The following is a 12127-nucleotide window of genomic DNA, read 5'->3' as shown; positions in this document are numbered from 1 at the left end:
GTTGTCTTTTGCCTCATACTTAGATTGTGAGCTTTTTTGTTCTGTGATTGTACAGCGCCTAGCACAGCGGGGTCCTGATCCACAACTGTGGCTCCTAGGCACTATGGTAATACTAATAATTATTAATAATTCTCTTCTACCCAGTATGGCTGTTGCCCTACCACTCATCAATCAATCCCAATACCTCATGGAGACACTGCTTCTGACCAAGAGCAGTCTGTGGACCCAAAGAGGGCTGCCAATGGATTCTGCAGCACCAGCTCAGGTGGAGGGGGATACAGCCAGCATCCTCCTGCTTCCATCTACATTTTGGTGCCTGCTGGAAGTGCAAAGATTCACATCACAATGATGGCAATATCCAAGCCACATATAAAGCGAGAGAATAAGGTTTTTGCCACATTAAACAATTCCACAATTTTAAATAGGGGCGAGGAGCACAGCACCTCCCTACAAATGGGGGGTGGAGGGATAGGAGGGAGAGTGAGAGGAGGCACTGAGACTCAGGAGGGGAAGGAGGGTCCAGGGGGTTGCTACCTGCTTCCAGGCCTGTTCCAGCCCCTCCAGATCATGCTCCCTGCTTCCCAGCCCCCACAGTGGCTGCTCAAGCCCCTCTGAGTTCTGCTCTTGTCCCCCCTGCTCCCCAGGTATGTGCAAGTTTACATGAGGTCAGAGCTCCCACAGTATTTCCATTGTGGAGGTGGTAGCCTCCCCTGCCATCCCAATTCTGCTGCCCTGATTTTAAAATTGTAGTGCAGTTATAGTAAAATACGTTCTACCTATGGGACTTTACAGCCCCCCATGCTGTAATCAGCAACCTTTGGCATGCGGCCCGTCAGGGAAATCCGCTGGCGGGCCGGGACGGTTTGTTTACCTGCAGCATCTGCAAGTTCAGCGGATCGCAGCTCCCACTGGCCACGGTTTGCCATTCCAGGCCATATGGGGGCTGCAGGAAGCAACGTGGGCTGAGGGATGTGCTGGCCACCACTTCCCGCAGCCCCCATTGGCCTGGAACAGCGAACCATAGCCAGTGGGAGCTGCGGTCAGCTGAACCTGCGGAAGCTGCAGGTAATCAAACCATCCCAGTCTACCAGCAGATTTCCCTGAGGGGCCGCATGCCAAAGATTGCTGATCCCTGCTGTACTATCTTTAATGGATTCATCCTTACAACATCCTATCAGGTAGGAAAGTACTGCTATCCCTGATTTCCAGATGGACAACTGAGGAACAGAGATGCTAGGTGGTTTGTCCATGCTCATACTAGAGAGCTATGTCAGAGCAGGGAATTAAGCCCCAGTCCCCTGAGTCCTAGGTTAGCAACCTAACCACTGGGCCATCCTTCCTTCCTTCAGCTCTGAAAGTCTGCATCACTTTTTGTTAGCCTCATTCATGGTTACTGGCTTCCATACTCACATAAATCCATTCTTGGTACTTCTTTAGAATTTATAAGCTGAGTACAAACTACAGAATGCTTAGCTTCCAGAAACAGATCCCCAGAGTGGGAACTTTGTGTTAACTAAGCCTGATTACCCATCCTCAAGTCCTCTTGCCTCGTTGTGCTGGCAGAGCAAAGCATTTTGTTGAATTCTTCAGCAGAAGAGAGTAATTCCCATAATGCCCTTGCATTGCAAAATTTTGTCTTGAGGAAATGCTCATAATTCAGCACAGTTTGAACTACTACATTTTGCTTTAGATTTAACAGCATACTAAGGTTTCTAGAGGCAGATTACTCCATCATTTCTAATATATACCATTTTCCCTCAGTTTATTGCCTCATTGTTGTTTAGAGTGGGTTATTGATTGATTGAACACTCACAGAAGTTAAACAGAAATCAAAGTCCTGTGAAAGGTCACTAGGGTAGTGGCAAAGAAGAATATTTGTGACAGGAAAAGGGCTAAAGTGTGAAATGGCCCTGGGTATGGTTTGGAAATGCAGCATAGAACTGTTACATCATTAAGGATCCATTGAATTTACAACCAGGAATGTGTATTATCAATGCTTACCTGTACCAATCAGAGGTATTTTTCTGTTCCTATAAATTTTTAGTATGAAACATGTGATTTATAAAGATAATCTCTGGCGGTCAGAGAGAAAGAAGTCAATGGGAGGAAGAGCCCATATCTCATAATCTAACTGTAATTTGTCTATCTTGTGGAAACTGGATAACCACTGCCATTTGCCTTTTTAATAAGAAATGGAGTTTTATAATCCCAACAAATTTGGCATTATAATTTATAGTAGTACAATGATAAAATGACGGATGGCTTGATCATCCATTAACTTACAAAGGAGTTCATCAGGAGTAACCTCATTGAAGCTAATGGTGTGTAAATGAGGGGAGAATCGGGCTCCTACACTGTGGTTTCATATTAGGGTCTTGAATGTCTAGTAGGCATCTGAAGAAGTGAGGTTTTTTACCCATGAAAGCTTATGCTCAGATAAATCTGTTAGTCTTTGAGGTGCCACCAGACTCCTTGTTGTTTTAGTAGGCTAAGTTCTCCCAATCAGTTCTCACCTTCTCACGGGCAGGCTGCACTTTAACCACCCCTGACCCTGGCCATGAGAAAGGGAAAATGGTCCAATTCCCTCTACACCTGCTCTGTACCTGTAGAGGTGGCCCATAATTTTGCAGAGTGTCCCTAGCAACTAGTTTCTAGGAGAAATGTCTTGCAATTAAGGATGCAGGTTTCTTATGTCAAGAAAAAATCATGGGTAGCATAATTTTCCTGTTTATCTGTGACGATTTTTGTGTCTGTGACTCACCCTACAGTGGCGGCTCCTGTGGCTCCTATCCTGTGGGGCTGGGTCCAGCTTTCTGTTTCAGACATTGTGGCCAGGTGTGTGGGGTCGCGGTGCCATTCATGATGGAGGTGTGGTGGGACCCAAAGTGAGGGCTTGCGAGTTCCTTCACAACCCCGGGGCCCAGCCCCAGGAGCCACCGCTGCCCGGGTTGAGTGTGGGGAAGGTTTCCTCTCCACTCCCCACCCCCATCTCCTCTCCCCACCAGGCTGGGATTAGGGTTGCTATGCATGGTTGGTGCCCCCTCAGTTGTTAGGGAATTTTTTAAATCAACGATCATGGCGCAGTCACTAAACCCGTGACTTTTACTAAATTTACTATGACTGCACGTGATTTTTTATTTTAAAAAGTGTCATGATATATCTGCAGCCCTATTTATGATTGTGTGGCCTCATCCACCCAGCCGTTTGTACTAGAGTAAGCTGCCCTGTGGCATGACACATTTTACATTGGTACATGTCTAAATAGAGGTTAACACTAATGCACCTACACTGGTGTAACCCTCTTGCATTCCCCAAAAAGTGTAGACAGGACCTGTGTTCCTTAGCATGCTATTGCTGGGAAACCACTGGGTGTGTGGTGTTACTGTCATGACAAAGTAGCATTTTACACCCACTTTGCACAGGGGTAAATGACTGCAGAGTAGCAATGGGGAGATTATGAAGTGGCACTGACCAGTTTCAAATAGGCCCTGCCTTTTGACAAGTGGAAGGATGGTGAGTGGCATCTGTGCTACTGAAAGGCAAGGAGATGAGTGGAGATAATGGGGGCCTCTCGGGACTCCATCTAGGATTCAGTGGACCTCTTCAGACAATGGCCAAGAGAATGCTTAGCAGCATTCTCCATCCTGCAGTGTGTGAAGTAGCTGATAGGTGCATGCCTTGAATTATTCAGATGATTTAAAACACTCTCATTTGGGAAAACTGGAAGCTTTCATACAAAGTTGAAGGTTTCTTTTAGTTTAAAATCACTTCGGATTTCAGTAGAGCACTGATGCCTTCCAGGCAAAGACACAGATAAAAAATTGAAGGAAGAATTAGTTAAACTTGCTTCCAGTGTTTCATGTGTATGTTTGTTTTAAAATTTGTTGGCTGCATAAATACTAATTCCAGGCCAAAACCAAAACAGTCATAGAGCTGTGTTCAAATTTTAAATTTCTGTTGATTTCTTTGGAGGAAAATGAAGAAGGAATTAAAGAGGCTGATGGAGTTCTCAAAACTCATTTGCATGAGGCTGAAAATTCAAATTTAAGGTCACACAGGGGCAGGAGCATTTACTGGGTCCCTGATGAACAAAGCGTTAACTCAATTCATGGTTGCCCTGCTACTACTTTGTGACAGCTATGCTGGTGCACAACAGCCCAAAAACAGCCTCATGGGGATGACCCCAGTACAGAGGCCTCTGACCAGGCGCAGAACCAGCCCTGGCCCCTACCCTTCAAGAGCTCCTGGTACAGAGGATGTACCAGGACATGGCAGGAGCAGGTGGAGAAAGAGGACATGGGGGTATAGCTTGGGCAGTCCTGTGCCTTAAGCTATTCTCCAGCTGCCACAAGGGAATTGGGAAAAAAAGGGACTGACCTAACTAGTGTTGGGGGCTGGAAGCTCCAGGACAGGGTGTAGGGACTGGGGCTTGGGTGGTGAGCCCTAATGGTTAGAGTCGGGAGCCTGGAACCAGAGCCAGGATCAGAGCCGAAAACAGAGTCAGGTGCCAAGCCGAAGGTCAGAGCTGGAGTCAGCATCAGGGATAGGGCGTAGGACCTAGAGTAAAGCAGGAACCGGGAACACACCAGGGCCTGAGATAAGGAGGACAGGCACCAAGAACTGGCTGTGAAGCAGGGCTCAGGAGTCAGACAAGTAGGCAGGGTTCATAGTAGCAGCCAGCCAGAGATTCCTCTAGTTGCTCAGACAACTTCCTGTACCTCTTTCTGGTTTCCATAGAGCTTTCCAGCCAATTGGGTGCAGATTTCCAGCTTTGTGGGTGCAGCCCTTTGCAAGCTGGAGCTTCACTGGCCTCCTCCTCCAGTCATTCAGATGAGTAGCTGTGTGGTGGCTGTGGTCTGAGCACTGCCTGGTGACCTGTGGGCCCACGTTTGAGACCTATGAACCCTCACATCATCCCCTCCCCTAACATGCCCTCTGGGCACTAGTAAGCCAGGTAGTAATCCAGGTTCTCTAGGAAGTGTGGATATTCTCTATCGGTTGCCAGGAGCACTCTCCAGGACTGTAGCCCTTCCGAACATAAAACAGCCATACTGGCTCAGACCAATGGTCCATCTAGCCCAGTATCCTGTCTTCCAACAGTGGCCAATGCCAGATGCTTCAGAGGGAATGAACAAAAGAGGGCAATCATGTGGTCCATCCCCTGTTGTCTACTCCCAGCTTCTGTCAGTCAGAGTCTAAGAACACCCACAGCATGGGGTTGCATCCCTGACCATCTTGCCTAATAGCCATTCATGGACCTATCCTCCATGAACTTATCTAATTTGTTTTTGGCTCCCGTTATAGTTTTTGCTTGGCAATGAGTTCCACAGGTTGACTGCATTGTGTGAAGAAGTACTTCCTTTTGTTTGTTTTAAACTTGCTGCTTATAAATTTCATTGGGTGACCCCTGGTTCTTAAACACCTTTACCTTGATATAACGCTGTCCTTGGGAGCCAAAAAATCTTACCGCGTTATAGGTGAAACTGCGTTATATTGAACTTGCTTTGATCTGCCAGAGTGCGCAGCCCTGACCTCCCGGAGCACTGCTTTACCGCGCTATATCCGAATTCATGTTATATCGGGTCGCGTTATATGAAGTTAGCGGTGTATTATCTGAAGGAGTAAATAACACTTCCTTATTTACTTTTTCCACACCATTCATTATTTTACAGACCTCTATCATATCCCCCTTAGTCGTCTCTTTTCCAAGCTGAAAAATCCCAGTGTTTTTAATCTCTTCTCATCTGAAGGCTGTTCCATACCCATTGAAACTATAGTAAAGAAAGAATTATCAGACACATAGACGAACATGATTTGTTGGGGGAAGAGCCAACACTGCTTCTATAAAGGGAAATCATCCTTCACCAACCTATTATAATTCTTTGAGGGGGTCAACAAACATGTGAACGAGGGGATATAGTGTAATTGGATTCAGAAAGCCTTTGACAAGGTCTCTCACCAAAGGCTCTTAAGCAAAGTAAGCAGCCATGGGATAAGAGGGACAGTCAAAAACTGGTTAAAAGGCAGGAAACAAAGGATAAGAATAAATGGTCAGTTTTCACAATGGAGAGAGATAAATAGTGGTGTCCCCAAAGGATCTGTACTGAGACTAGTGCTGTTCAACATATTCATAAATGATCTGGAAAAAGGGGTAAACATTGAGCTGGCAAAATTTGCACATGATACAAAATTACTCAAGATAGTTAAGTCCAAAACAGACTGCTAAGTGTTACAAAGGGATCTCACAAAATCGGGTGACTGGGCAACAAAATGGCAGATGAAATTCAATGTTGATAAATGCAAAGTAATGCACATTGGAAAACATAATCCCAACTATGCATATAAAATGATGGGGTCTAAATTAGCTGTTACCACTCAAGAAAGAGATCTTTTCATAGAATATCAGGGGTGGAAGGGACCTCAGGAGGTCATCTAGTCCAACCCCCTGCTCAAAGCAGGACCGATCCCCAGACAGATTTTTGCTCCAAATGCCTAAATGGCCCCCTCAAGGATTGAGCTCACAACCGTGGGTTTAGCAGGCCAATGCTCAAACCACTGAGTGATTCCTTGGAGTCATTGTGGATAGTTCTCTGAAAATATCCAGTCAACATGCAGTGGCAGTCAAAAAAGCAAACAGAATGTTGGGAATAATTAAGAAAGGGATAAATAATAAAACAGAAAATATCATATTGCCCCTATATAAATCCATGGTAGGCCCACATCTTGAATACTGCGTGCAGTTGTGATCACCTCATCTCAGAAAAGATATATTGGAATTGGAAAAGGCTCAGAAAAGGACAACAAAAATGATTAGGGGTATGGAACGGCTGCCATATGAGGAGAGATTAATAAGACTGGGACTTTTCAGCTTGGAAAAGAGACAATGAAGGAGGGATATGACAGAGGTCTATAAAATCATGACTGGTGTGGATAAAGTAAATAAGGAAGTGTAATTTACTCCTCATAACACAAGAAGTAGGGGTCACCAAATGAAATTAATTGACAGCAGGTTTAAAACCAACAAAAGGAAGCATTTTTTCACACAACACACCGTCAACCTGTGGAACTCCTTACCAGAGGATGTTGTGAAGGCCAAGACTATAACAGGGTTAAAAAAGAACTAGATACGTTCATGGAGGATAGAGCCATCAATCAATCAATGGCTATTAGCCAGGATGGACTGGGATGGTGTCTCTAGCCTCTGTTTGTCAGAAGCTGGGAATGGGCGACAGGGGATGGATCACTTGATGATTACCTGTTCTGTTCATTCCCTCTGAAGCACCTAGTATTGGTCACTGTCGGAAGACGAGGATAGTGGGCTAGATGGACCTTTGGCCTAACCCAGGTTGGCTGTTCTTATGTATCAGTGTGGTGAGAGAATGGTTCCTGAATGTGTGGCTTCAGGAGTGTCCAAAACTAGGTGTGTTCAGTGAGAAGGGGCAAGTCTAGTTCAAAGGTGACGGGGTTAATTTGCTGGCAAACTTGGTAGAGGCTAAGAAACTGGTAGTCAGTTTACGAGGTGGCCTGTTCTTGTGTAGGTTTTTCATCAAGAGCCAGACCCTCCTGTTGTTGGCAATCCTCATATTGTGTGTAGCTCTTCTGGGCATCTTCCAGGTGAACTTTTAGGTCATCTTGGTTTTGATGTCTTTGTTTTATCCAGTCCAATGCTGCTGGGTTGTGGGTAGCTCTGGGTAGAACCAAGGGTGGAACCCGTAGTTTTTTTTAAAAAGGGCTTTGCCCCATAGACACATGTTCTGTGTTATTGTACACAAACTCTGCATGAGATAGCAGCAAGAGTCAGTTATTCCGGTGGAAGTTTATGTAGCATCAGATATAGTGCTCCAGGAATAGGTTGGTTCTCTCTGTTTGACCGTTTGTTTGAGGGTGTTAGACGGAGAAGAGACAAGAACAGATACCCACAATCCGAAGAGTTTCTTGCCAGAAACGGGATAATTGTGCACTGGGGCTGGAGGCAATGCACTCTGGGAGGGCATGGAGGCAGACCAATTGGTCCACCCAGAGCAAGGCAGAGGGTAGGCCAATGCAGGGGATGAAGTGTGCCATCTTTGTGAGGTGGATCACTACTGTCAGAATGGTTGTGAACCCTCTGGACTTGGGTAGTTCTACTACTAAATCTAAGGCAATAACTGTCCAGGGGCCAGGTGGAGTCTCAAGGGGTTGCAGGAGTCCAAGGGGTTTATTGTGTGGCACCTTGGAGCAGCCACACACATTGCTAGAAGCCACATAGGCCTGTACTTTGGCCCACATGAAAGGCCACCAGAAGACACGAGAGATGAGGTGCTGAGTTTTAAAGTGGCCAAAATGTCCTCCTGTTGGGAGTCATGACATACTCTAGGCTGTAGTCCTTGGTGGCCTGGGGGGACATATATATACCCGGTTACCCCATCTTAGCTGTCATGGGATTCCTTACTTATGGCTTCCTGCTCGATGGAGGGATCTCGTGGGCCAAGTCTGATTGCATGAGGGTGAGCAGATCTTGGCAGGGAGCCACCCGCACCCAGAAAGTTATGAGGCTTGAGGATGCAGGAGGTTTTTTGGGTTTGAGTCCTTTAGGTCAGTGTAATATGTACGCTGTGTTGCTCCAGTTGTGCTCCAGTATAACGCCATTGATTTCAGTGCAGTTACAGTGGTACAAAACTTGAGCAATGTAATAGTGAATCAGAACCAATACATCTGCTGTGTTTGGATAGTGCTCCTGTGGAGTTGAGGAAATGGGGTATATGTAGCTTTGGGGTTTTTTCATGTCTCTGTGATCCAACCATCACCTCTGTCCATGACACATAAACTACTTAATATCTCAGCTCATTCCTCAGAGTTTTGTATACCCGGATATGGCAGCATGTGTTTATGTTAAGTAACAATGTGATAAGACTTACATTTGTAACTCTAATTCAGGGAATTCTTCAGAATGACTGTTTCCCAAATGTGGTCAAATGTCCCTGTGACACTCAATAAAAGGTGGTCAGATACTATGATGATAGGCTTGGTAGGAAAGCATAGATAGATTAAATCTAAACACAAACCCTAAGCTTGATGTTTTCAATTCATATGTAGAGACAATCAGGCTTACTAGCTAGGTTGACTGTCCAATTAGCTCCTTTCTCATTTTTTAGATTCAGCGAAGATATGCATTGTTTAAAGACAGGTGTGTATTTTGTTTTATGGTAGTTCTGTGGGCTTTATTCTACATAGTACAAGTTATGATCCAGATGAAAAAGAACTGGAAAGCCCTCCTGTAGGGACCTTGGGCCAGATCCACGGCTGATGGAACTTTACATTTGCAATCTGGTGAAAATTGATTTGCATCGCTGAGGATCTAGCCCATTGTGTTTCTTGTTTGTATGTAAAGCACCACAAATACTTATGACTTTTTAGGATATATAATAAACAATAATAATCCAAGTGCAAAAGTATTCTTTAGTCTTGAAGATGGAATATATTTTGAGAAAGGTATTCCAAGTACTTCTTGTTAATAAATAAATTGATTTTTTCCCTTTTGGAGGAATTCCTCTTGGGGGAATTCCCCCAAAGCTCATCTTTATTTCTTCCATCCCCCACCAAAGGCTCTGCACTGAGCTGCCTTTTCCCTCCAGGTGAGAGAGCCTAGGTTGGGCTCTCTCCAGAATGATCAACTCAGTGTCTGAGTAAACTGAAAATAATTGCTTGTGAAGTGCCCCTTCAGTCTGCACACTTCCAAACATGCACAGTACACAGTGCTCCCACCCTGGGGACAGAAGCAGAGAGAAACTGCTTTTCGGTGCATTCCTTCTTTGCTTTCTTTGAAAAGTATCAAACAGTTCCAGTGATAATTACTGATTTTCTGAGCCAGTACTTGGGGGCATAATGCCATCATTCACAATGTATGACTGGATGGCTTTCTATAAACACAGGCACGTATACCATATTAAAAATAAATGAATAACAAGGTAGAATTCAAGTGATTTTCAGAAACAATTTGAAAAAAGTTGAGATGGTGTTAGAGAGGCCAGACATGAAAGGCAGTGTTGCCCAGTGGAGATAGACTCAGACGGGGGGCCAGGGCAGCTGGGTTCTATTCCTAGCTCTGATCTAGACTTGCAGTGTGATGTTAAACAAGCCACCCCTCTGTGCTTCTGTTTTCCCATCTCTAAAATGGGGGTGCTAATATTTATTCACTTTTGTACCATGCTTTGAGATTTATGGCTAATATGCAATACCTAAGCACTTAGTGTTATCTATTGCTGTAATTAAATGCAGAACAGTCTATGAAACAGACATCAGGAAATTTGGAGAGATTATCAAGGTAACCATAAACTTGAAGACTGAGCAGTGAGGTCTGACGGTAGGATAAAAATCTTTGAGAAAAAGGAAAAAACAATTTTAGAGAGATTGGCAAATAAGTTTTGATACATTTGCATATTTGTTGTATATGATGAAATAAACTCCAGGGCTTGGAGAACATATACTAATTATCTCAATGGTTTCAGGAAGACCCCATGAAACTGTGAGAAAGATGCGTGGCATGTTACTTAATTATGCAGAGATTAAACCTTTTAGACATTTATCTGGGTCATCTGTGCTTGTAGAAGGCCAGCTTCTCAGAGCCCGATAGTGCTGAGAAAATCAGGCTAAGGCTGAGGTCTGGCAGAGATTCTGGCTTGCTGTGTGTGCATCGATCTTTGAGGATCCTAATTCACTTTCAATCATAAATCTTAGGCTAGTAGAATCTCAACTACATAGCCATTTCTCGCAGCAAATGGCTCTTAAGAAAGTGGATGTCATATCTACCTTAGCACTCATCAAGGCTAAAGTGCTATCTGAAAATAGGGTGAACAAGGGTTCTCAGCTGAGCTTTGAGCAAATATAACACGTCTTCCCAAAGGATTCTCTCTCTTTTAAACGTGGTTTACTATTGTGACATTTCACATGTTAATGAAATATTTCTCCACACCACCCCATTAACAGACCTCAACTCTGATATGGAGGGATCACATGCAGGGTGTGAGAGAGCAGATCACTCTCCAAGCTCATTCCATCTCTAGACTTTTCTGACTCTACCAAAAAGGGTTTCAGTGGTGATTTTTGTGATGAGGACATCTAAGAAATAGATTTGATTCTGAAAGAGACTGGAGGCCAGATTCTCAGCGGGTGTAAATTGGCATCGTTCTACTGCTGAGCCACTGAGGGCCTGGCCACGATTAATTATTTGCTTTATATAATAATAATTATTTGCTTTATATACTGAAATATTGACTAATGTCATGTCTATAGCACTGAAGATCTCTTGGCACATTTTTGTAAGACTAAGGCTTTGCTCCAGAGTCCTTTGCTATATTTCTCATTAGGCGTTTATGCCTCTGTCATTTTCACCCCGGTGTGGCTTCTTTTTGGTGGCAAGTGACTGCTGTACATATATAATTTATAAAGGGCTTTGGGATCCTTTTGAATAAAATACATTCTATAAATATCACCGCTAATGAAGTACATTGTCATCCAAACCTTTTGAGGTGTCCATTTCTTGCACATCTTTTTACGGTTTTACTGAAAAACAAAGAAACAAAAATAATGGGGTAGCAACAACAGATTTCATATTTAACCAACTACAATTACAGCAAAAGTTGGAAGCCATCATCCTGCTGACAGTTATACACATGAGTAAATTTATCAGTGTGACTATTCTTGGGCAAAAGATTATTCACATGCATAAGTATATGCAGGATTAGAACTTAATGATGTGTTGCTGGAGTTTTGGGTTATGTTTGTTTTACTGTGAAGTTTGGTAAAAAAAACAACAACAACAAACAGCCACTGAAGATAAAACAAAGGTTTTTTGGCTTATTTTTCAGGGACTGCATTATGCTCTGCTGCTTGAACAGTGGCACAAGCTTTGTTGCTGGTTTTGCCATCTTTTCAGTCCTTGGTTTCATGGCTTATGAACAAGGGGTGCCCATAGCAGAAGTTGCAGAATCAGGTAAGTTTCATAAGGAGATTTCATATGGGTATAAATATGAATGATTGTTGGTGTTCATAAAGTTTGTCTGGGTACTCTCTTGCTCTCCAGTAATTAGATAGGTTGACATTGATCCAGGCTGCATTGTGTACAGTTTAGAAAAGTGCTGTTATTTAA

At 43.8% G+C, this 12127-nt stretch overlaps 1 protein-coding gene across 1 annotated transcript in view; it reads left to right on the top strand.

Moving 5' to 3' along the window:
* The window catches only part of SLC6A11 (solute carrier family 6 member 11), a 188026-nt gene that overhangs the window by 151444 nt on the left and 24455 nt on the right, over positions 1–12127 (top strand). The window contains exon 9 of the mRNA XM_034775846.1: positions 11847–11971. Coding sequence (XP_034631737.1) covers positions 11847–11971 — 125 coding nt within the window. The remainder of the gene's footprint in view (positions 1–11846; positions 11972–12127) is intronic.

Source organism: Trachemys scripta, chromosome 7, assembly GCF_013100865.1.
Source record: "Trachemys scripta elegans isolate TJP31775 chromosome 7, CAS_Tse_1.0, whole genome shotgun sequence".
NCBI classification, from domain to species: Eukaryota; Metazoa; Chordata; order Testudines; family Emydidae; genus Trachemys; species Trachemys scripta.
Note: the sequence above shows the minus strand (reverse complement) of the source record. Positions and strands in the feature narration are given on the sequence as shown.